We start from the raw sequence: 27079 nt of genomic DNA, 5'->3' as shown, positions 1-27079 counted from the left end.
ATCAATCTGGTGGAGCTTCCAGCTCTGATTCGGCTCTCAGAGGAGGAAGTGATGCGTCAGACTGTCTGCTGTGTGTCTCTCTGTCATCCTGGAGTTCATGTTTTTCTCCTCATTATTCCTGATGCTCCACTCAATAATGAAGACAAAGCAGAAATAGAGGAGATCCAGAGGATCTTCAGCTCAAGAATCAACAAACACATCATGATCCTCATAAAGCAAAATTCAGAGCATCAGACAGCAGAACTCAATGAAGAAACACAGTCTGTCATTGAGAGATTTGGAGGACGACGTCATTTTTTTGGCCCCAAAACACAAGTGTCCACATTGATGGAGAACATCGAGCAGATGCTGGAAGAAAACAGAGGAGAGTTTTTCTCCACGGAGACATTTCTGGAAGTGCAGATGCAAAAACTGATTAAATATCGAGAGATGAAGAAGAAAATTAATTCACTAGAGAAACATTTACTGTCACAAGGTATTGAGCTGAAAATCAATTTTTCTATTTTAATTCTAGACATGACATTTAACACTGATGCATTCCTCTTTTACAGGTTCATCAGAGACTGAAGATGAACTGAGGATCGTTCTGCTGGGAAAAACTGGAGTTGGGAAAAGTGCAACTGGAAACACAATCTTAGGAAGAGAAGCGTTTTCAGCAGAAGAAACTTTTGAATCAGTGACTAAAGAAAGTCAGAGAGAATCATCTGAAATCAATGGTCGATGTGTTACTGTGATCGACACTCCAGGACTGTTTGATACTGAACTCACTAATGAAGAGATCCAGAGAGAAATCACCAACTGTATCTCCATGATCCTGCCTGGACCACATGTGTTTCTCCTCCTGATTCCACTGGGACGATTCACTAAAGAGGAGGAAACATCAGTGAAGATCATCCAAGAGACGTTTGGTGAAAACTCATTAATGTACACCATGGTGCTCTTCACCAGAGGAGACTTTCTGAAGAAGAAAACTATCGATCAGTGTTTGGGAAAACCTGGATCTATGATCAGAAACCTGATTGAAGCGTGTGGAAACAGATTCCATGTGTTCAATAATAATGAGACTGGAGACCGAACACAGGTGACTGATCTACTGGAGAAGATAGACAACATGGTGAAAGCAAACGGAGGAAGTTTCTACTCATGTAAGATGTTCAGACAGATGGAGAGAGAAAAACAAGAACAACAGATGAAGATCCTGATGGACAGAGTCAGAGAAAGAGAAGAAGAGATGAAGAAACTAGAAGAAGAGAAAGAGAGAATGAAGATGATGATGGAGGATGAACAACAGAATCAGGACAAAGACAGAAAGAGAAAAGAAGAGGAACTCAGAGCGAGAGAAGAACGATATAAAAGAGAAATGAAGGAACAGGAGGAGCAGATGAGAGACGAGATGAAGCGTATAAAAGAGGAGTTTAAAAATGAAATAAAGGAGTTGAGGAAAGAAATAGAGACTGCAAAGAAAGAAAAAGAACATCTTCAGATCAGATACGACACAGAAACTGACAGATTGATGAACAGAATAGAGAATGAAAGACAGAATCATGAAACAGACAGAAACAGAAGAGAAGAAGAGTTTAATGAAAGAGAAGAACGATATAAAAGAGAAATGAAGGAACAGGGGCAGATGAGAGATGAGATGAACAGAGAAAGAGAGATATTTAAAGATGAAATGAAGCAAGAAAAAGAGACTGTGAAGAAAGAAAAGGGAAATCTACAAATAGAAATAGACAGACTGATGACCAGAATAGAGAATGAAAGACAGTGTCATGACAAAGAGAGACAAAAAAGAGAAGAAGAAGAGGAGAAAAGAAGAGAGAAAGACAAAGAGATTCAGAGAGTGCAGAATGAAATGGAGGGAATAGTGAGAGAGAAAGAGAGAATAGAAAGAGAGAAACAAGAACAACTAGAGGATTTAGAGAAGAGATTGAAAGAAGAAAGAAACATGAGAGAAGATCAACAGAAGACTCTTGAAGACAAACTGAAACTCCTTGAAGAACAGCATGAAGATGAACTGAAGAGAAGACGAGTGGAGTGGAGAGAGGAATATGAGAGAGAGAAGACGAGAAGGAAGATCGGTTTTCAAACTGATCATTCACTGCAGGTGAGTCTTCAAGACTTTTGGTCTTTCATGTTTGTTCTGATAGGAGTCATAATAATTATATACAGTAATATCCCACAGAAACTCAGACAATTAATCAATCAAAGTTATTTTTACTGAATGATGTGTTGTTTTAACTCCAAAAGGTCACCGCTCACAGAAGACTGAAGACTGAATACGGTAAGTGGTCTTGATTGAAACAAATAAATGTAGTTTAACTCTGCAGACACCAGTTGAAAAGCATTTCAGTGTAGTGATGCAAATTTGGTGAAGATATGCATGGCACAGTAAGCATTGGCTAATAGTGGTCCACAATGACAAATATTTCCCAAACAATTAATAACAATTTGGGTCACTTTTGGCAAATATATGGCATAATCAGCATTGGCTAATCCACATTTGGCAAATATGCCCTATATATTATAAAATATGTGAGGGCCACTTGTGGTCTGGATGTAGCACTTGACACTGGCTAATTGAACTGGAAGTTTGTAATTGTAAATGTGGCCTAATAGAATTTAGCTTCTTTTAATAGGATGCAACACAGTTAACTGATGCAGCCTGATCTGGATATGAGTCTTAAGAAGGCTACAAATGCAGCTATAGATTTTTTTTGAATCATGCTTTTAAATGCCAGTTGTTTATGTGTACTGTGCAACATTAAACAGAAGTGCACTATAATGATGCATGGTAATAAATAAAGAAGTTTATTATTTATAACCAAAACATAGATGGAGTTGATCAACACCCAAAGCTCATCATGGGTCAGCATTTTATTCCATAACCTTACACAGTTTTAAATAGCTATGGTTATGATGTTGTTTTATGTCTGACCATTGTGTTAGATTACATGTGTTTTGGAAATTCTCTTCAGAAGATGTGTAATAGTTCACTAGTGTATAACAATGATGACACAGATTCTCAAGTAGAGCTCAAATATATTTAGACTTTTTCTAAGTATAAGTCAAGTATACTTAAATTTCATTTTAAATATATTTCTGAGAAGTAGATAGAAAGTATACTTTCCTATTTTTAGTTTAAAAAGAAGTATACTAATAGCAAACTGGAATAAACTTTTTTTATAAGGGTAGTTTTAAATGCTACCCTTTACAGCGTTGATAGTGTTTCTGACAGATAATATTATATTTTTATTATTGTTTATTTGTTTGATTATTTTGCTCTTACCGAATGTTGTATCCTCTCAGCAGCAATAACTTGTCCATGGCCTATAATAAATAATCATTTGCAAATAAGATAAAGATAAAGATCTTGCTGACCCTAAACTGCAACTTCCTACTTTATTAACTTTCTAAAGTGTCAAATGAAAAAGAAAAAAAGTCCAAAAACACTTATAATAGCTGGATCTGGCCTGACGGAAATGTGGGGAAGACCAGGGTTAGAGTAAAATCAACTGTGACCCACATTAGAGCTAGTTTTGGTTTAATTGTTTGGCTTACATGCTCAATGAGGACTTGAGGCCCAAATCTGGCAAACAGGACCAGACTGCCCAAATGCCATTGTTACTCACAATATGTGGGCCAGTGTGTTGGATCTGGGACAGAATTAAAATCAGATCCAGTGTTTTTGGACTTGTCTTTTCCACTTAATTTGACACTTTAAGTTGATCAAGTGGGAAGTTGCAGTATAAGGTCAGCGATATCTGATCTGATATTGGCAAATATTTAAAATAATTTTGGTTTATTATTATTGTTATTATTATTATTATTATTATTATTATTATTATTATTATTATTATTTCAGTTTTATTTGTTTTTATAGCAATATCTGGCAACACTGCATCGCCGGCACTTAAACTAATCAAAAAGCTCATGCCGATTCGGTAAGGCAAATGCAGAATATATCATGATATTATCTATCAGAGACATTATCCACATTGTTAAAAACAGTAGCATTAAACACTTCTAGAACAAGTAGGTTACAGAATGAAATGAAAAACGAATAAATTTAGTATACTAGTAGTAGTTAATTTCCACAGTCATGCTAAAAACATTCATAAGAGCACTAGACTAGTTATCATCTATATAGCAATCATTATTAATGAAAACTGTAACTGTAATGTTTTGCTGCATTATTAATAAACAACTGATAATAATAAAATAATCCACCCCTTTAGTAAAATATTATTTTGATGCAATACATATGGTATAATTTAACAGTGTTCATCATATACATGTCTGTATCTTTAAAGTGTTTATTGTATATAATGAGTTGTATTTGTAGAGGTTATTATAGCACAATTCTTAACCCCACACTGGACCTCAGGCCTTAGAAATAACAACAAGCAAACAGAGATACAGAATGTTGTGATATTCATAGGCCATTTCAGAGCTAAGTGTATGCATAAAAAAATCACAGCTGTATTACTTTTGTTTCTGTGATTGCAGGTCAGGGCTTAAATGTTGCACATTATATAAAGAACAACTGGAGTGAGAAAATAGAAGACGGAAGAAATGAAATCCAACCCATATTTAAACTCCGTATGAAAGAAACATGGCAGAACAGCAATGGATCCTGCAGAAGATGCACATTTGGGAAAAACATCCCAAAAGAGAACAAGACCATTATGATGATCGGAGCCAGAGGTGCAGGAAAAACCACTCTGATTAACTTCATGATCAACTACATTCTGGGAGTGAAATGGGAAGATGACTTCCGGTTTGTGCTAATAGATGAAGGGAAGCAGAAATCTCAGGCTGAAAGTCAGACATCAGATATCACAGCATATCAAATTAATCACATGGATGGTTTCCGGGTCCCATATTCTCTGACTATTGTGGACACACCAGGATTTGGTGACACCAGAGGAATTTCACATGATCAGGAAATCATAAAGCAGATTCAAGAGTTATTTTCTGTCCGTGGAGGGATCGACTGCATTGATGCCGTGTGTTTTGTAGTCCAGGCTTCACTCGCCCGTCTAACACACACACAGAAATATGTCTTTGACTCCATTCTTTCCATATTTGGGAAGGATATTGCTCAAAACATCCTTGTGCTGGTCACCTTTGCAGATGGGAAAACACCTCCAGTTCTTGAGGCCATCAAAGTCTGTGAGGTGCCCTGTTCTACCAATGAGTCTGGAGATCCTCTTCACTTCAAGTTCAACAACTCTGCTCTGTTTGCTATCAATAATAAATCTGCAGATGATGAGGAGGACTGTGAAAACTTTGACCAAATGTTCTGGAAGTTGGGTTTTTCCAGCATGAATAAATTCTTCACATCCCTTAAAATGATGAAAACCCAGAGCTTGTCTCTCACACAGGAGGTCTTGAAAGAGCGGCAGCAGCTAGAAGTTCATGTGCAGGGTCTCCAACCTCAAATCAATGCTGGTCTGACAAAACTGGACGAAATCAAGAAGACAAGAGCTGCTTTGGAGCAGCACAAGGCTGAAATGAATGCAAACAAGAATTTTGAATATGCAATAGAAGTGACTGTCCCAAAACAGATTGAAAACAACACTGGCTACCACTCATTGAACTGCCAAAGATGTCACTTCACATGTCATGACAGATGTCCTTATGAAAATGACCGTGATAAATATATGTGCATAGCTATGAAAGATGGAAAGTGTACGGTCTGTCCTGGAAAGTGTGACTGGAATGTGCACTTCAATCAGAAATACAAATGGGATTATGTCAAAGAAAAGAGAAAGGAAACTTATCAGGATTTAAAAAAACATTATGAGGCTGCACATGGACAGTTCATGACAAAAGAAAAGATCTTCGAAGATCTTGAAAAAGAGTTTCAGGCTGTCCAGGACACTGTGGCCAGACTAATAGAGGGATCTCAAAAGTGTTTGGAGCGGCTGCAGGAAATTGCCCTCAAACTCAATCCTCTGTCCAGCCCTGACTACATTGATCTGATGATTGAGTCTGAGAAACAAGAGGCTAAGCCTGGATTTCAAGATCGCATTCAGTCTTTAATGGAAGTCAGGAAGAAGGCAGAGATCATCAGTAAGGTTTCCACAGGAGCAGTGCTTCCAAATTATTGGAATGATTACAGATCTGAAAGAAGAAGAAGAATGCAATCAATCCTTGATACAAATAAAGGGTGTCCTGTTCAATAATATGAAACTCGACAAAAAATATATTAGGAAATGAAAATGAATACAAAGCAATACAATGCTAATTTTTATTAAATCCTGAACACTCTAATCAATTCCAAAATTTATACTAAAAATATGTGATTTTAATCCAGATTCAAGGCATTTATGGGGAAGATTTAATGTGCATCGCAAGGACCATTGACCCCCTTTTTAAAATCTAGTTTTAGAAACATGAAGAATAATCAAACTCCAAAAGTTTATAATAATTGTATTTTAGTCTTTTTCTTCTTTTTCTTTCTTTCTTTTATTTTTTTTGTTTGAATATATTTTGATAAATGGATTGCTTCAGAATAATTTGGTTTGGAAACCTGGATCAAGGAAGACACATTGGTGGAGGAAAAAAGAGCAGCAGAGAGATCGAGGACTAGAACTCAGTTTTGAACATCAATCCATCTATTCCATATATTTTCCAAAGCACTTGTCCTAGGTAGGGTCATGAGGAGGCTGGAGACCCCCTGGACATATGGCCAATCCATCACACACATTTATATTCACACTCACTTACGGTCTCCAGTTCACCTGTCCTGTGTGTGTTTGGATTGTGGAGAAACTCAGAGGAAACCAACATCAACACAGAGAGAACATACACACTCCCTCATTATTCTAGACTGATGATGTTATATATATATATATATATATATATATATATATATATATATATATATATAGCTTCAGAATGTTTCATTTGATTATATATATTTTTCTCAACTTTTTATACTTATTTTCATTTTTTTTTTTTTTTTTTTTTCACAAGTAAATTTTGTAACTGTTGATGGGTTTTTGTTTTGGTATATAAAGAAATAGGGTGAAAATGCTGCTTTTCTCATTCATTCTTTGTGCTCTAATACAGTAAAATAAAATGATGTTATTCTTATCCAGTAGGTAAAAACTTATATGACAAATCATTCAATCGCAAGATAAAAAGTTAATTATGTAATGCTCCCTGTTTTTTTTTTTTTTTTTTTTTTTTTTTTTTAAATCAAGATGTTATGAATGAAATGTATGTTTTTTTTGAATGAGAATTGTTGTGTTGTGGAGAAATAAGCTTATTTTGTTGGTCTGAGTGAGTTTTGGAGGTGACATCAGCAGCAATTGAAAAACAAAAATGTAATTTTCAGTTTTATTTTTCAGATGTAAATGGTGTAATTGTTGATGGGTTTTGTTTTTTTTGGTATGCAAAAATACAGGGTGGAAATGTTGTTGTTGTTGTTGTTTTATTTATTCTTTGTGCTGTAATACAGTCAGTAAAATGAAAAGATGTTATTCCTATCCTACAATTAATTACTTATGTGACAAATCATTCAAACTTCAAAGATAAACGTGTTTGTAATGCTCCACATTGATAGTGCTTTTAGATCAGTGAGTTATGAATGAAATGTAGGTTTTCTGAGAATTGATTGAGAATTGTTGCCAGTGTTGTGGTGAAACAAGCTTATTTTGAGACCTGTATGAAGTGTTTTGTTGGTCTGAATGAGTTTTGGAGGTTAATTCAACTGTTTGGCCAAAGAAAAGCGTTTGGTAATGCAGTCTGTCTGAACGGTTTTGAAAATGTGTTGTCAATATTGAACATTTGTAAGTATTGCTTTTGTAGCCTTCACAATAATTCAGCAAGGGGAATGTCAGTGATCCTGGACAGGGCGTCATGAAAGGAATTCCATCTTGTTGAAACAGGCACTATGAGTTTTTTCTTAAAAAAAGTATCTACTGTACTAACTCTGAAGCAACAGAAGAACGGTTTGATTTTGTCCACATTGCAGAACACTTTGAAGTTGCACTTCTGTAGATGAATTTTGACTCGTTTGCTTGAAACCATTTCTCGACATCATGAAAAATTAAGTTCATTGTGTGTGATGCACACCTTATGTGTGGAGGGAGAGAAAACTGTCCTTCAGATTCTGTGGAGAGGGTCTGCTCAACATCAGTAAATGTCACCTCTTCATCTTCTTCGGATTCCTCATCAGAGTCTGATTTTTGGAACATTCTAAAAGCTTTGATAAAATTGGACCCGTTGTCGGTCACGGTGGCTGTCACTTTAGAGTTCAGTCCATAAGCCGAATGTACTTGCTCGATTTCATTGCCGATTACATCATATGTGTGTCTCCCTCGAACTCTTTTACATGCTAGTGCTGCATGTCCTCGTACAAAAGTAGAAGGATCAATCCAATGTGCCGTCATTCCGAGAAAACTTTTGTTATGGCTGCTCCAAATGTCAGCAGTCGTGGAAATATATTCCAAACTCTCGAATGTCCCTTTAAGCTCCATTTCCATGTCAGAATAACACTTATCTAAGTAAGTAGAAAACGTTTTTCGATCGGGCAGTGCTGCTTTTTTGCCACACATCGGTATTTTGTTTAATATGCACCTAAAAGACGGAGACTCTACAGTACGCAGCGGTAGCATCTCTTCCACAACGTAGCCTGCAATCATTTTTTTAAGCTCACCTTCAGACACTTTCTGTGCTGCCGAAGTAAAATCCAGTTTTGCCTGCTTAGCAGGAGTTGCCGCGGTGTTTTGCGTTGATGACGAACAAGGATCACTCAGAAGTGTTTGTCTATGCTGCCGTGTCAGGTGCTTTAGTAGATTACTCGTGCTATTGAAAGCGGCTGATAGTTTCTTCTCCCCAGGACATAGCTTACATATAACTGTAATGTTCTTGTCTGCTTGTTTCAGAAAAGTGAAGTGATGGGAATATTTCCACTTTGTAAAACAGCCACTCGCTTCAGCCGAGTCCGACATCTTCCACTTTAATACGACTATGCAGCAAACTGGCGCGAAATCACGTGCACCAGCACTACAACGATTTTAAAGCGGCAGAGTTTGCTTTTACCTTTAGAAGATAAATTAATCAAATTAAATAATGATATTCAGCGACTTTAATTATTTTACAATATAACGCAAGTACATTATAAGTAACTGTAATTAAAATACCTAAAAATGAACAGTAATCAGTTACTCTACTTTTTCAGTGGAAAAGTAATTTAATTACAGTAACGCGTTACTTAGTAACGCGTTACACCCAACATTGAACCAGACCGTATCGACCAATTAATCGACTAATTGACTGGGACGTTACAGCCCTAATTAACAGTCTTCTATAAACCAAGAAGTTGACCGAGCAAAGCCAGAGAAGAGCCGAAGCAAAAGTGATGATGATAAAGGAGCAAAATTGAAATTGAAAAAAACATTTATTGCACACATTTATTCAATATAGCATGTAATTTATATGAGTAAATAAATCCACACAAACTATCAGATTAAATCAAATGGCAGGAGTGATTCAGCTGTACTGCGTCAAGTCTCTCTGTCTCTCTCTATACATAATAAGCCCTCGCTTTTTGAGGCAAATCATTGATACCATGGGCCTGGGGTTTGTTATCACTGTTGAATAACTCTTTGAAATCCGGGTCTATTCCGGAGGACCTGAAATTGCCATTGTTAACCTGGTTCTCAAGAAGCCCTCTCTTGATGCCTCTGTTTTAGTAAAAATGTACCTTACCATTGTTCTTAAAAATAACGGAAAAAAATCGTGCTCCCACAACTTCAGTCTTTTTTTTAACTAATAATCTTTGTAAAATTTCAGTCTGGGTTCAAATCACTCCACAGCACTGAAACTGCCCTTGTAAGAGTTTCTATCTTCTCTCTTTGGCCTCTATCTTTAGAAAAGAGTTCTTTCCGTTCTTGAACTCTGATAAGACCAAAGTTATTGTTTTTAGTCCCTCCGAACACAGGGCAAGTGTTCAACTCAATCTCGGGACCTTAAATTCCTTCATCTCTCCGTAGGTTCAGAATCTGGGGGTGGTGTTTGATAACTCCTTAAAATTTGATAAACAAAGTAGTGCTGTAGTAGGTTCTAGCTTCTTTCGTCTGCGCTTCCTTTCTAAAATCAAGTCAGTTCTCTCCAAAAGTTTGCTACAGGTTGCCTTTATTACATCTCTGCTGCATTATTGCAACTCTTAAAGTCTCAAGTCTCTCAGTTACAAGTACACTGTAAAAAGTTTGCTGTAAATTTTACAGTAACTTACTGGCAGCTGGATGCCAGTAAGTTACTGTAAAAATGTTTACAGTATTAATACTGTAAGTGCATTTACAGTACTAAAAGGTCTTTACTGTAATTTCATTTACAGTATTTTTACTGTAATTTCATTTACAGTATTTTTACTGTAATTTCATTTACATTATTTTTACTGTAATTTAATTTACAGTGTTTTTACTGTATCTTCAATTACAGTATTTTTACTGTATTTTCAATTACAGTATCAGTACTATAGAGTTTATTTTCATTTATTTTAAACATTTTTTACCTGTAAAAACAATCCAATTAACCTACAGCACTGTAATTCAAGATTTTTACCACCCCAACCCCATAAAAATCACAATAACTCATAAGCATTAGTTCTGATAATATTCTTTTTAATTGTTGAACATTTTCTTTTTAAAAGTACAGAGACTTTGTATCATGGCAAACATACACATACTGAAAACCAAAAATAAGTAAGTACACTACCAGTCATAAGTTTTTGAACACTAAGATTTTTTTAAAGAATTCTCTTCTGCTTACCAAGCCTGCATTAATTTGATCCAAATTTAATTTATTCCTTTGATCAAAGCTGAATTTTCAGCATCATTACTCGTCTTCAGTATCACATGATCCTTCAGAAATCATTCTAGTATGCTGATAAACATTATTTAATTTTTAGATTTTTCAGGATTCTTTGATGAATAGAAAGATATTATTTAGCAAGGATGATTTAAATTGATCAAAAGTGATAATAAAGACATTCATAATGTTACAAACTATTTCTGTTTCAGATAAATGCTGTTTATCTTAACTTTCTATTCATCAAAGAAACCTGAAAAAAAATGTATTTTAGCATTATAATAATTTCAGCAACATCATAATAGTTTTTGAGCAGAAAATCAAATTATTAGAATGATTTCTGAAGGATCATGTGACTGCAGTAATGATGCTAAAAATTAAGGTTTGATCACAGCAATAAATTACATTTTAAAATATATTCAAAAAGAAAACAGTTATTTTAAATAATAAAAATGGTTCAAAAGTGTACTGTGTTTGCTGTACTTTGGATCAAATGAATGCAGGCTTAGTGAGCAGAAGAGACCTTCTTTAAAAACATTTAAAATCTTACTGTTCAAAAGCTTTGTCTGGTAGTGTAAATAAAATAAAATCATACAGTAAAAATGTGTTTGTGTTGTGTTAAATTTTAGTAGTTTTGAGTCAAAGTTGACAAGCTCTCTGATGAGAAACGGCAGAATGGGATTCAGGCTGATGCTTGTTGTTTGCACCCTCTTTCCAGAAGTCCATCTGATCTGTGACTGTCAATGCATTTGCTGCCACAAAGGTTGACTGTCTGAACAAACCTGCAAGCACAAGAAAAACAGTGTTTAAAGAATTTGCCTCAACTGTCAAACTTGGTGGTGTATGCATTTAAAAAAAAAATGATATACTACATACGAACGCAGTAGTAAGAAAAAAAACTGAAGAAACTTTTTCTTGAAATTTTTTATAAAGAATTTTATGAATGGGTCAGTAAGTCACTGATTCTAGGTGTTTAAAAAAGGTAAATTCATTCAGTAATGAAACACTGCTGTGTGCAGAGATGCACAACATGGCTTTGTTAAGAACCGTTTTTACTAAATGGAGCAAAAAGACAATATTTTCTTCATGATTTAAATCACTTAATATTACATTCTTGTTTATTGAATTTTGTTGCCCTGACACTCAAAAGTCTGCCACAGACCATGCTAAATGCTAACCAATCTGTTCATATAAACATTCTAAACGTGTGTTTCCTAGAAAGTCTGTGCATATAATAAGCCTACTATGATTAAAAATCTCTAATTGTTGCTTTACAGTAACAATAATCTAAATTGACAGACGGTAAGATTGCTATTATGAATTTAAAGGTTACAGTAAGTTAAAGATACCTGAAGCAGCTGCATTTTGCTGTTTAAATGCTGGTTTAATAGAAATAATTTTAATGTGCATGCAAACTCAATCTTGATGTGACAAGACATGGTAATAAAAAACATTCCCCGGAAATAAATACCTTTCAAATGTGTACTTTAAATACAATATAACTTGCTTAGGATAAAAGCATCTGAAAAATGCATGAATGTAAATGCAATGTAAAACAAAAATGTTTTGGGTTACCTGATTCTGCATGTCTGTAAAATGGACAGCTGGCTGTATGATGATTCTGCCCTTGATGGTCAGCATCCAGTTAGTGCTTGGAGAAATCTCCTGTAACAGACAGTGTCACAACACCCTTTTAGTGTTACTATAGTTTATGATCAGAAAAGACAACTACTGTACAGTAATAAAATCTACATTTTTAATAAAATAAACATTTATAATATTTATTAGCAAAACTTGCTATATTAATATATTGCTAGCCCGTTACTCTCTTTAAAAAGTTAACCTGTTCTGCAAGTCAGTGGAGAACAGCAGCCTGTGGCTAATTTGGCTAATTTAGTAACGTTAACATTAACTTAGTTAAAATTGATGAAAGGGGAAGCTCACCTGTTGTTTGCACCGCGACGACGGCAATCACCAGAAAAGACTCTAATACACCTCCGATGCAGACGACATGACCACGAGACCACAAACTTGAAAATAAAACACAAAAGATGCAGTTAACCGCGGTGTTCAGTTTTACCTCAGTGTTTCATGTTAGCGCGCTGTTTATGTCACGTCTGTCACTGAAGGGACCGTCTATACGACATTCATACACACATTTCTTACTTAAACATCATTTGAAGAGAATTACCTTGCCAGCTATAAAGAGGCAGCGTTTAAAAGATATTATGCTGCTCTGTGACTAACGTTAAGTTTGTCAACTTCGGCTTACTGACATTATTAGCTTACCAGTTCATTATCGTCGATACTATGGCAGTCATTCACAGAAGAAGATCCAAAATACACCTCCGCGCTCCGACGTTACAGACGACATCCAGACCAGAAACTTGAAAATGACAAGCAAAAGAAGGGCTTGAAAATACAGTTTAAAATCTCCACAGAAACAGTGGTGTTGCTTAACGCACTTTACCTCAGTATTTCACCTCAGTTTGCTGTTAAGCTTGAGTAAGGGCTCGTCAGACGAACTAACTTGCATTAAAGGGCAGCCGAATATACAAACGTGTTTCTCAGTTTAAATAAAGTTTATTTCGACTAATATAGGTCACCTTAATTTACTCACCAGTCCATGTTTTCACCGTTATGGCGGCGCCCCGGCCGCCAGTCAGAAAAAAAAAGGCTACCGACATGAAAAACACGATGAATATTGTTAGTTTGCTGTTAACAAGTGAAAACAAATTAAAATTGTTCAGTTTTTCATAAAACAGAAATAATATACTAACCTTTTTGTCGAGTTATTGATGCAACATTTCTCTTTTGTCCTTTTTACCGCCACTTCCTCTCAACAGGAGAAAAAAAAATCTCCCTTGCCATTGGTCAATTTTTCGCGGGCAAGTTCACTACTGTAAACGGATTTACAGTAGTGGAGAATTACAGTAGTGATCATATATTTTCCCATAATCCTTTGCAGTTTACAGTAAAATACTGTATATACATTTTACAGTATCTTACTGTAGATATTACAGTAAAATACTGTTCAAATTACAAAAATCGGTTACAGTGTATATAATGTTATTTATAAAGAAAAACACTGATATTATGTAGTTTAAATGGTTTTGTATACAATGAAACCATTTTTTTTACCTCCATTGTCTGTGTATATGGGAACCATTTGAATTTAGGTAGGCCAAATGCAGGCGGAAATCCCCCAAATAGCTGCAGAGCGCAAGGGGTTAAATAAGCAAATTTCTGAAAATGATACAATTGTCTCATCATGTAAAAAAAAAAAAACATGAATTTGTGAAAATGGTGATGCCATGTTAGGGCTGGGCGATTAATCGAAGGCAATTGTCATGAGCATTTTGTCAATAATGCCGGTTCTTTGATTAGCCGTAAATCTCCAGCACCTGTTTTGAGATGGTGCAGCATGTAGTACACAGAGCCGTAGTTCACTTAGAAACTACGCCTAATCGTGTTCATAATCGAAATCGATTTAATCGAACGATTATAAAATCGAAAAGAAATCGTTTGTGATTATGAGAGCTGTTTGCGTAGCTTCTTAGTGAACTACGGCGCTGTGTAAAAAAAATGGTGCTACATCTCAAAGCACGTGAAAATACCACATTTAATAATATGTTTACTAAAAACTTAGCCAAGTGTTTAAAATGAATCCGTCTGTGAAATGATGTGGCTTCTTACACATAATAACGCACATAACATAGTTCATAATATTCTAAGCAGTGATTAACGCATTGCATTATAAGTATACAGAATACAGTCAGTATAAGTTCTCTAGGTTTCTCCTTCAGGTGTTTTTGGCATTTCCGAGAGACAGAGCGCCCTCTGGCCTTCGGATGAAGATTTACTGCTGATCACAGATCACATAGAAATAGATATCACAGATCACCGTGCTTCACTACAAGATACGCATGACAATCGGAGCTTCCGATTAATCTCGATTACGATTTCATTTCGATTAATTGACCAGCCCTACGCCATGTGCATCATTTACTAGAACAGAAAGACCTGAAATGGTTGTGTCAGACAAATGAGACATCAATAACTGTTGGAGGAACTCCAGTGCCAAGGTTGGGGAAACACTGATCTAACAGCCAGTTCAAATAAAGTCTCCCATTTACTTGATCAGGAAAGTAAAAGACAATCAGCTCCTATAAAGCCTTGCATTTAAAGGAAAAGAGAAGTGAAAGTAAAATCTTTTAAGTTTTATCCCTTTAGATATCCCTTTAGAATTTAAAGATTAAATGCAATGACATCATTTCAGCATCCGTCTGTCTCGAAAGACAATGGTAACGCCCTGTCTGGTTTGTTCAATCTTGTTGAGAGCAACGATTAGTGTGGCTCAACAGTCCTATTCTAGCTTGACAGTCTCTGCCACAAAGGTTGCACACAAAAACCGATGGCTGATAGAGGTAGAGGGTCTTATTTTGGTTCTGCTGTGGATTCAAGGATGGATTTCAGCAAGCAAGAATTTCAACCTACAGTAAAGCAATAAAACTCTTTAATCTTGAGATAAGATCTGTGAGAAAGGGAAAAAAAACAATATGTGCTTTGTTTTGTTTTATTTTTATTTTCACTTTCTGCTGATCAGTTGTGTAAAATGTTTGAATTATTTTGAATTGAAAATATTCCTGCCTGGCAAAAATAAATGTTAATCTTGATTAATTTTTGATATTGTCTGAAATCATTCATTTAGTAGGTTAGGACCGCTGGTGTTTTCAGCATCTTCGCGTGCTAGGGTGAGTCAGACGGAGAGATTAACGGACGAAGCCGGGGGCGCGTCATTAAAGCTCGGGAGTTCTGATCACCAAACTGGCCTAGCATGCTATTTCTTAGGGATTGCATTAAAAATTATTCTTTTTGAGTTTATTGAGGAAATGACTGCATTAAGGTAAGCAATCTTCGGATTAGCCCACTAGCCCAGATGTGTCGTGAGTCTGTTCTGGCCAAGACAGGTCTCTAAGTGACCCAGGCTCCTAACGAACGATGAAGGAAACTAGGAAATATTATAATTAATTAATGATCTAAATTTTGATCACAACTAGAGGGATCAGCAGTAAAGTTTTTAAATTAATAATAAAATCACGAGAAATAGGAGTCAGATAAATTATACGAAAGGTCAGAATAAAATTGAAAAGGGAAAATTAATAATAAAAGTGATTTTTACAGAAGCACCGAAAGACTCTTACATGCATTCAGTCTTCGACCAGTCACTGGATTCCGGCTGGTGGGTGGACCTTACAGCTGCCTCTGTTTCCTCCATTGTCTTTTCTCTTCAAGCTGCAGGTTTATTTTCTCCACGCCCCGTTTGACTCCCTCCCGAACAACATGTTGCCAGTGTCCGCGGTCAGTGGCTACCAATTCACAACTCTTTGTATCGATGTCAATCAGCTTGCAAACGTCCTTGAAGCGCAGCATTGGGCAGCCTTTTGGGCGAAGTCCCATGGCTAGTTCACTGTACAGGAGGTCCTTGGGAATGCGTCCATCATCCATACACCTCACATGCCCAAGCCATCGCAGTCGACGATGACAGAGCATAAGACGCATACTGATGGAGCCTGCTTTCTCCAGCACTTCAGTGTTGGTAACCTTATCCCACCATGTAATGCTTAATATCCGGCGAAGACAGCGAAGGTGGAAGCTCTCCAGGCGATTCTCCTTTCTTATGTATGTAGACCAGGTCTCACTGCCATACCATAAGGGGTCCCACTTTACATTAAGTGTCCCTAATACCTGTGAAGTTACATGGTAACTAGATGTGTACGTAGCATGTAACTACAGTGTATGTACACATTGGTACATTGTATCTACAGCTCTAATACTGGTGTAATTACACACATGTAACAACTCACTGAATAGCATTTGTAAGTACAAATGTGTAACAGGACATTGGTAACAACACTTTTTTCACTTCTGGAAGTACACATGTGTAACAAGAATTATGTAACTACATTTTGTAACAACAATATGTACTTACAGAAGTTTTTACACTTCCACACAGTCTTCAATACTGCAGTTACCGGTTTGGAATGCCCGGAAACATTATTGAAATCGTGATGATTGCTATGTAGGCTACATATAATTTTTGTATTCATGTATTTGTGAACACTGAATTAGAATTAAAGTATCAATTTGTAATACCAGTGTACTTGCATGGTAACTCCTCAGGAACTGTCTACTTAATATAAAGTGTAAAATGGTCACAACTTACTGAGTAATATATCAAATGTAAACATCTGTGCAACACTTTAATTTCAGTGTACTTGCATGGTAACTCCTCAGGAACTGTCTACTTAATATAAAGTGTAAAATGCTCACAACCTACAGAGTAATATATCAAATGTAAACCTCTGTGCAACACTTTAATTTCAGTGTTCATGGCCTGTAGGCGAGCAAGAACCACGCGTGCGAAGACTTTGCCCACAGTGCTCAGGAGAAAGATGCCACGATAATTATTACAGTTGCTTCGGTCACCCTTGTTCTTATACAGCGTAATGATCTTAGCATCACGTATGTCCTGGGGGACCTTACCTTCTCTCCACCACTCACACAGGAGTTTGTGAAGTGGCACAATCAGGGCTGACTTTCCACACTTAATAATTTCAGGAGGTATTCCATCTTCACCTGGAGCGTTGCCACTTGATATGGCTTTCTATAAATTACAGTTATCAACAATAACTGTGTGTGGTGAATTTGTAAATAGAATGTAAGTAGACAAATGGATAAAAAATAGAATACACTTACTGATTTTTTTTTTAATTAATTCATTCATTCATTAATAATAATAATAATAATTATAATTATTATTTTATTTTTTTACTCTAAAGAATCACTTTAAACTTAAACCTCATTTACTCGCTATGTCGAGTGGTGTATTTGGGATAGGGTATATAAGATGGCGGCGTGCATCCACTCATTCTGATGTGTGCTTTGGAGCCATCGCCTGTTCTAGAGCGAATTGGATAAGAATAAAAGATGATCACTGAGACCTCTTGGGGTGGGGGGACCTGCACACATTCTTGGTCAACGAAACGTGCCTTGAATTTTGGTCCGGCTGATTCTCACGTGATTTTGAGACCCCGACCCGGTTATGTGGCCAAGGTTCCCACCACTTCCTTCCAAAATCAGGTGGCGAACCTGTGAGCGCTGCAACCGGAGGAGGCAGACCCGGTCTTGGCATTGCTGTGTCCTGTTCACGCTCTGCATGTTTACGTGGACCAGACACTCCAAGCAGGTCATTGTCTGCTTTGGGGGACAGCAGAAGGGCAATGCTTTCTTCAAACAGAGGTTGGCCTATTGGGTGGTAGATGCCATCAGCTTGGCGTACCAATGCCAAGGAGAGCCATGCCCCCTAGGAGTTCGAACCCACTCTAGCAGACATCCGTAGAGCTGCCCTGGTGGGCCCGTTATTTGTTCTGACACGCTTGCCGGTCAGCATTTGTTCCTCAACTATGTAACGTGGATCAGGGTTGTGGCATTTTCCAGATGAATCTGTAACCTTCATTCCCTGAAGGAGGGAACAGAGACATTACATCCTCTTGCCACAATCCTGAACTGTGCTGGATGCTGGGTTGTGGCTCCATATGTACGAGGAAGTGGCTTGGCATGCAAATTCCACTCGCCAATGTTCACTGGCCTTTTCTCTTTAGCTCAGAGGTGATTAGGCTCCCAAGTGTGATCCCAAATACGTAACTCAATGTAAAGTCTCCCTTTCCTCCTTCAGGGAACAAGGGTAACCTAAAAATTATTTGGCATACAATTACCAACTGGGTCATTGGATGCAAAACTAACTTTTACATGTTAGAACATTAATGTGTGCTGGCAGTTTGTGTACACAACCACCCTACAATGACAAAAATCCACCCAGTGATATTTTTTTAATCTTTTAAAAGTAATATTCCCTTTTTAAAATCAGGTCATTCTCAGCTTCTTGTCAGTGTGATGGCACACAGACAGAGGCCGCTTCCACAATAGTAGATTGACATGAGTGCCTTACCTTAGACCCGCCCTCACCGAGCTGAAACAGTCAGACTCCGATTGCCATTGTGTGACTCAGGTGCAGGGGAAGACAAGAATGTCTCTGATTGAGCGATTGAGGTGTTTTATTGTTGGATGTAATAATGAACAAAGCAGTAGTCATTTACTCCCGACATCTGAGCCGCTAAAGATGCAGAGGATTAACGTTACTTTCGGTTTTGATAGAAAAGTGCCGATCCCGATCTACATATGCATCTATGTTTGTGCGAATCATTCCTGATGCAGCTTCACCCACAGCAGAAGTGAGTATAAGGGTTTCTTTGCAAATGGCCTTTCTTAATAATATGCTTGTTGGCAAGCTTCACTGCTAAATGTGGATAAACATGGCTAAATGTGGCTAAGTAAACATTACGACTCATCATACCAGGCAGAGAGGGGCGGGACGAGCAGAGCTCATTTGCATTTAAAGGGATCCTGCAATAAAATGAGTTGAGTTTTTGCAGAGCTGATTTTCAAAACAATGTTTTTTACACAACTATTGGGAATTTGTAACCAAAGGATATTATAGACTTTTTATTAAAACCCTAAAGTATCATAGAAACAATAAAAACGAGCATCCGATGACCCCTTTAAAAGGTATTTTACTACACTTTTACACAAGATTACTCAATTGTAGAGTGCAAGCAAGCTTCCAGAATATATTGTCATTCACAAGGTGGTGAACCAAGGCCTGGGAACCTGTTCAGAACCAGAACTACTATAATAATAATAATAAAAAAAAGGTTCTACGAATAAATTATGACTAGGCGACTTTTGTTATTGAATGATATCATGTAATCACTGAGGGAAAAAAAACAATAAACACAAATGTTTAAAATGAGGATTGAACACACACAAAATAATTTTGCCAAGCAAATGCTTTACTTGTAAAATATAATATCATCATCTTTTACACAGTACTATATTCTCCTAATGTATCTTTTTTATTTGTGATGCCATTTGATAATCTTGTTTGATTAGAATTTGGTAAGTACCAACATATTGATTTTTTTTTTTTTTAATGGTCTGCTGATGCCAGGTCAATTCTTATAGAGCCCTACAGTTACTGGAAAAGGAAAAAAAAAAGAAAGTGAAAGGTTTTTTTTTCTTCCTGGGGAGGAGGTACAGTTGGACATTATATAACTCAGTGCAGAGGCTTTGTGCATCTACAGATGAAAAGCATATCCAAGAGGAAACCAATATAACAGTAAGTGTTTTGTCTTCATTTTATCTTAGATACTATAAACTTTTAAAGTTTTGTTTTGTCCTTGCTTACTTTATACTTTATTATGCTTTTTATAAAGTTATACTTTATTATAACTGAACAATAACTATTGCACATCGTTTTGAAAAGCTTTAATTTGATAAATAAATATATTTTCTTTACAGTTTTTAACCGGATGAGTCTTTTAGAGAAAAGTGTTAATGCTCTATTTGCAATATTTTACTAGAAAGCTAGAGATAATAATAAAAATAAAAGCTTATCTGCAATAGTTGCAGATATAAACTTGGTTTTCAGTTTACAGAAGATCCTAACGCTGCACACAGAGCTGCCTGACAACCAGACATTACTGACAAAAACCCAAGAGCTACAGACTGAGACTAATCAGGATGAACACATCAAGGCAGAGCTTGAATAACGACAAGACGGTTCCCAGGTCAGGAGCACCGATAATGTCAAGAGAGAAAGCTTTCAGTGGACAAGAGTCTGGCACAGGACTAAACTGCAAAACAAAAACAAAGGTAAGTAAAACTGTCTCCTTAAACTGCTGATTCTGTGATAATGAAAATATGAAAAAATTTCCAAATCTAAAAAGTAGCACCTTATACTCTTAAAAATAAAGGTGCTTCACGATGCCATAGAATAATTTTTCTGGTTTAAATGGTTCCATAAAGAACCTTTAACATCTAAGAACCTTCGGCAATCGGCCCGAACCCAATAGCTCCCCACCTATAGAGAGGAGAAGGGGTGGTGGAGGGATGTTGAAAACGAGAGATAGGAAGGTAAGGCTGCTTTGATTATTTATAGGGATTCTCTTTAACACTGATTGAATAGGGAGTGATTACTGATGATGCATTGGCTGTGTTAATTATCTGTGCGTGCTCCTCCCGAAATTTGTTAATAAAACCACACTTGTGGAACCAAAAAAAAAAAATATTTTATGGTATTGCTGTGAAGATAAAAGGTATATTTTTTTTAAAGCACCTTTATTTTAAGTAAAAGAAACAATGTTTTTCCTAAGAAATTATTAATTATTAATTGTCATATGGCCCTATAATGCACCCAGCGCAATGCGGCGCCAGACACGACGCAAGTGATTTTTGCTAGTTTCAGACTGACACAGTCATTATTTCCACGTCCTCCGTCCTTCACGTTGTTTAAATAGCAAATGCATTTGTGTCCTGGTCTGAAAACGATTGTGTACCAACCTTTAGGCAGGTACACAATGCTCAAGCACTCTGCTTATTACACACACAGGGACGCGCAGCAGCACACAAACATGCCAAATATTAAAAATATTATTAATGCGTACATGCATATAAAACGCCTACATGTTATAATGGATAGTTAATCGCTTTCTTTTGCGAGCTGTTAATTTTGTGGTAATTTTTATTTTATTTTATTTTTTTTTAGTTTCGCTTTTGAAAACGGCCACGTTCAGCAAGGAGGGGGGAGGGTGGAAAGTGGGTGCACAGTTACTCACTTGAAAAGCGATGAGTCTTCTAGCAAATTCCTCCGTGTAAATAGCGAATCCGCTATGGCGTGAGCGCAGCTGGCTCTTAAAGAGAATGGAAGATGAGACTCTGATTAGTTTAATGCGCGTTACGCCCAAAACACTTGAGTAGGAACAACCCTTTTAGATCATGTGATGGGCGCAGGGACCGTTTTTTTCCGTCCCTAATATAGCAAAGGCGGATTTCAACACTAACCTGCGCTTTAGACCATGCGCTTAGATCGTTAAAATTGGGTCCAAAGTCCACAAAATGCTAAATGCTAAAATGCAAAAAAACAAAAACAAAAAAAAAACAATCAACTTACATGTCATTGTGATTTTAATAATTTGACTGATATTCAAATCTTTGTTTTTCAATCATTATTGTCTTTTGCCACTATCACAGAAAAACAGAAGCCATCCAGGTGAGTATAATATCAGTTATTTTTCACATTTGGGTAATATTTTACACTAGTTAACAACATTTATTGTGAACTTAAAATTATATTTAAAAGGAAAATTAAATTTCACTCCTCAGGGGCCCTCCCCCCACTTGGGGCCCTGGTAATTTAGTCCTACTTTTCACCCTGTCAGAAATCTCATTATTCAGTGAATATAAAAATAGCTGATGTCAGGTATTTTTCCATCCTAATGTTACATTCCAACTAACAGATATTAAAGGGATCATGCAGGGGATGCAGGTGCATATGGGCCCAGGTAGATTGGGGGCCCGCCGAGTCGAGGGGGAACTTTTGATTGAAACGAGGGAACGAAGAGTTCTGAGTTCTGCCCTGGCCCGAGCCCTGCCCTTGTCCAACAACTTATCAGAACAGAGCCTGTGTTGCAGCCATTATAAGATTTTGGATTTTAATGGCAAAGTGGCTAGAATTCGTTAAGATTTTTTATTAAGTTAATTTAGAAATGTGTTTGAAACATTTTATATTGGTAAATTCAAGCTTTTGTTTTTTAAAGTAATGACCAAGCGGCCAGCGGCAAAAGAGTTGAGCATTCCTGATACATTTAGCCTTCTCAAATCAACACGGCTTGCCTAAAATAAATTCCATAGACATAAAACAATTTATGCATTTCACAATATTAATTTAAACATATAACCTTGATAAATGTGCGCTGTTAGACGCTTATCCACTCGTTTGCGCGGAGAGTGGAAGCAAAAACACGCTTTGCAGTTCATGAACAGCCTTTTTTAATTATTATTTTATTATTTTGTACTGTTCTAAAATCATTCATTAATAATTTAGAAGTAATAGACTAATGCACAGATTTATAAAATATTTATAAGCAATTATTTGGAGTCTGGTCATCAATGCCACTTGACTTTTTGCAATTTTGTACACAAAAAAAAGCATTTAAAAGCAAACTTCCTGATTAAACATTAAAGCACACTAGTGTGAGAAACAGTGCAAATGTTAATGTTTTATATTTCATATTGTGAAAATTATTCATAAAAAATGCTTTTTTAGGTGCCTTCTTTTAGTTGAATGAGGCTTATGATTAATCAGATGCAAATAGAAACACAAAACCAGTCCTAAATGAAAGAAAACAAGTTGAAAAAAGACTGAATTCAATATTAAGTGATAATATAGCATAATGAGAGATTCATAATCATTAATTAACAATAAAAACAAGATTAATAAGTTGTTTTGAGTCTGAGAACCGGGAACATCAAAGGTGTGACAGGAATCTGAACCCAACCAGAGTGATTTAGTTAGTGGTTTTCTAACTTGTTTGCCAGTGTGTTAAATGTGTATTCAATTTTATTGCACTATTTTGGCTGTCAAGTTGGAAATGATTCAATCATTGACAGATGATACATTTTTAAATAACTTGACATTGAAATTATGTTGCACAGGGTTGTACATGAACATACAAATAACTGTGTCTTTTTTTTTTCTATGACCAGCAATGGAGAAAGTTCAGAAAAGGATAAGCAGACCATGGCAGTCTGCTGTTAACAATGATCAAAAGGTTTCAAGAGAAAAAACAAGCAGCAAACCCATGGGGGAAGTCCTTAGCACTGGACAGGGCTTAAGTGATGCACATCAAATAAAGACGAACTGGAGTGAGAAAATAGAAGGTGGAAGCAATGAAAACCTACCCATGTTTAAACTCCGTCTGGATGAAACATGGCAGAACAGTGATGGATTCTGCAGAAGAAGCACATTTGGGAAAAACATTATAAAAGAGAACAAGACCATTATGATGATCGGAGATACAGGTGCAGGAAAAACTACTCTGATAAACAGCATGATCAACTACATTCTGGGAGTGCAATGGGAAGACGACTTCAGGTTTGTGCTAATAGATGATGGGAAGCAGAAATCTCAGGCTGAAAGTCAGACATCAGAGATCACAGCTTATCAAATTAATTGGATGGATGGTTTTCGGGTCCCATATTCTCTGACCATTGTGGACACACCAGGATTTGGTGACACCAGAGGAATTTCACATGACCAGAAAATCACAAAGCAGATTCATGAGTTATTTTCTGTCCGTGGAGGGATCGACTGCATTGATGCCGTGTGTTTTGTAGTCCAGGCTTCACTCGCCCGTCTAACACACACACAGAAATATGTCTTTGACTCCATTCTTTCCATATTTGGGAAGGATATTGCTCAAAACATCCTTGTGCTGGTCACCTTTGCAGATGGGAATACACCTCCAGTTCTTGAGGCCATCAAAGTCTCTGAGGTGCCCTGTTCTACCAATGAGTCTGGAGAGCCTCTTCACTTCAAGTTCAACAACTCTGCTCTGTTTGCTACCAATAATAAATCTGCAGATGATGAGGAGGACTGTGAAAACTTTGACCAAATGTTCTGGAAGTTGGGTTTTTCCAGCATGAATAAATTCTTCACATCCCTTAACATGATGAAAACCCAGAGCTTGTCTCTCACACAGGAGGTCTTGAAAGAGCGGCAGCAGCTAGAAGTTCATGTGCAGGGTCTCCAACCTCAAATCAATGCTGGTCTGACAAAACTGGACGAAATCAAGAAGACAAGAGCTGCTTTGGAGCAGAACAAGGCTGAAATGGATGCAAACAAGGATTTTGAATATGAATTAGTAGTAACTGTCCCAAAACAGATTGAAAACAACACTAAATACTACTTAACCAACTGCCAAAAATGTTTCTACACATGTCATGATACATGCGTTTTTGGAAATGATAGTGATAAACATAAGTGCAAGGCTATGAAAGATGGAAAGTGTACGGTCTGTCCTGGAAAGTGTGATTGGAATGTGCACTTTAACCAGAAATACAAATGGGATTATGTCCCAGAAAAGAGAAAGGAAACTTACCAGGATTTAAAAAAACGTTATGAGGCTGCACATGGACAGGTCATGTCAAAAGAAAAGATCTTTGAAGAGCTTGAAAATGAGTTTCAGGCTGTCCAGGTTATTGTGGCCGACCTAATAGAGGCATCTCAAAATTCTTTGGAGCGGCTGCAGGACATTGCCCTCAAACCCAATCCTCTGTCCACCCCTGACTACATTGATTTGATGATTGAGTCTGAGAAACAAGAGGCTAAGCCTGGATTTCAAGATCGCATCCAGTCTTTAATGGAAGTCAGGAAGGTGGCAGAGATCATCAGTAAGGTCTCCACAGGAGAAGTGGTTCCAGATGATTGGAAAGATTACAAACCTGAAACAAGAAAAAAAGAAAGATCCTATGATCCAAGGGTCCTGTTCAATTATGCTAAGAATTTCATTCAGGAAAAAATTAGCTGGAAATGACATATATTACAATGCAATACAATACGAATTTAATTTCTATAGCACATTTAAAATAACTGGATTCGATCAAAGTGCTTCCCAGCATCATTAATGCATCAAAATTGCATGCAGTCACAGACAAAAATAAATAAAATAAATCCTGATCACTCTTATTAATTAAAAAGCTATACTAAAAAATGTAACGAAGCAAAATGGAGATTTTCATCCATATCTGTGACTGTGTTTTTGATTACTTGTATTAAGGGTGCAATCTACTCAAAATTTTTGTACAAACAGATTTAAAATAATTAAAATGGCCATCAATACTAAGGTCCGGAGAGGAAAGCTCTAAATCATGATATAAAAATGGGGTGAGACAGTTAGTGGTGAGGAATGAGTTCATTTAAATGTTAAGGCACTGTACTTAATTACAGCTTTTTAAACTACTTATTTATAACCTATAATCTATATATCATCTTTCCTATAACTATACCTATCAACTATACGTTTTGATTTTGTTGTAAAATGTTCTGCATGCACTTTAACCTGTTTCAATATGCAAGTTTTGGAAAACAATAGCATTATTGTCTCCGTGTAAACTACAATGACACAAGTTTGTGAAAATTATCATGTCAAGTGCATGCCTATGACATGTTTATACTAAACAAGTGCTCTGTTAAAAAAAATAATTAATTAATTAAATTAAATAAAAAAAAATGCATGTGCAGAAATGTGTAGTCTTTCATCGTTAGTACATCATTGGCACCCTAGAAAAAACTGAAACTAAATTAATTGAATATGTAATGCATTACCAGTTAAACATGCTGTTTAGGGATGATGTAGTTTTATTTCCACTGAATCTAAATATTCTGCATGGACAGATAAAAACATGAAAGTAACTTTAACTAAATCTAAACATTGTGCATTGGCAATAAATACATTTTAATCATGACAACTCTAAAATAGTTTTAGCATGTTAGTGGATGTTATTAAAAGATCACTGATCACAAGATCACAGGCTGATTCTGAGACATTCTGATGTGAAGATTAGGAAGATTCAGAAGTCTTTGGAGCCTTGTTTTTCTAATCATCAACGACCTTCTGCTTCAAACTGGTCCTCTCTCAGTGCAATTTAAGCCAAGATCAACTGAATTCTCAACTGCATCAGGACTCTTCAACAAGAACTCTTATCACAAAGGTGTTAGAACAAAGAAAATGCTGTTTCTTTTGATCTGCTGGTTTGCTGAATGTCAAATGCTGCCATATTTCATGCTTCTATTCTATACTCTGCTTCAGCTTAAACCCTTATAAGCACAATGTGTGTAATAGCTTGAAGTGCCGTTAATAAAGTCTTGTTTGTATCACACTTGAGGTTTATCATTGTTTTGCTCATTACTGGAGTCTCTATTCATGATACCAGCTACTGAAAATGTTGGATGAGTATTATTATCTATGGCCAAAAGAGTATGGATAAATGGAAAGGATTGTATGTTATCTTATTAGTAATTAAGTATCTATTTGAAATCAGCTAAACTTTTCTTTAGGCAATATCAGAAACAAAAAACATTTCAATAAACTGCAACGTTTGGAATTGACACAAAATTATTAAGAAATAACAACTGCTTTGATTTATTAGGAGAAGTGCAGAAACAGCAAGAAGGTAAAACAGAAGGAAATAACTCTAGATGGTGTGGCATCAAAAACAAATAAAAATGCTGAGGGTTAATGGGGACATTAAAATCCTTGTATTTTAATTATTTATAATTTTACAAAAAGAAATA

At 36.4% G+C, this 27079-nt stretch overlaps 2 protein-coding genes and 1 long non-coding RNA gene across 4 annotated transcripts in view; 2 read left to right on the top strand and 1 right to left on the bottom strand.

Annotated features, from left to right (window-relative positions):
• Positions 1 to 27079, top strand: part of LOC141326852 (uncharacterized) — a 269935-nt gene continuing 242856 nt past the window's right edge. For both annotated transcript variants that reach the window (XM_073835308.1, XM_073835307.1), the window contains exons 1-3: positions 1 to 475; positions 552 to 2104; positions 2248 to 2281. In XM_073835308.1, the coding sequence (XP_073691409.1) occupies positions 52 to 475; positions 552 to 2104; positions 2248 to 2281 (2011 nt within the window). In that variant the 5' untranslated portion in view covers positions 1 to 51. The remainder of the gene's footprint in view (positions 476 to 551; positions 2105 to 2247; positions 2282 to 27079) is intronic.
• Positions 12010 to 13551, bottom strand: LOC141328152 (uncharacterized). The gene is made up of 3 exons (XR_012355164.1): positions 13114 to 13551; positions 12769 to 12854; positions 12010 to 12489 (listed from the first exon to the last, which is right to left on the bottom strand). It is a non-coding gene; the product is annotated as an uncharacterized lncRNA (long non-coding RNA).
• Positions 23514 to 26664, top strand: LOC141326937 (uncharacterized). Its single transcript, XM_073835313.1, has one exon. It carries the CDS (start codon positions 23586 to 23588, stop codon positions 25317 to 25319), a length of 1734 nt encoding a protein of 577 aa, XP_073691414.1. The 5' UTR covers positions 23514 to 23585; the 3' UTR covers positions 25320 to 26664.

This window comes from Garra rufa, chromosome 1 (assembly GCF_049309525.1).
Source record: "Garra rufa chromosome 1, GarRuf1.0, whole genome shotgun sequence".
Classification (NCBI taxonomy): domain Eukaryota; kingdom Metazoa; phylum Chordata; class Actinopteri; order Cypriniformes; family Cyprinidae; genus Garra; species Garra rufa.
The sequence above is the reverse complement of the archived record's forward strand: the minus strand, read 5'-3'. Positions and strand labels throughout refer to the sequence as shown.

Coding starts and splice junctions, on each gene's coding strand:
- LOC141326937 (XM_073835313.1), top strand. CDS start 23,586: ATGGGGGAAGTCCTTAGCACTGGACAGGGCTTAAGTGATGCACATCAA.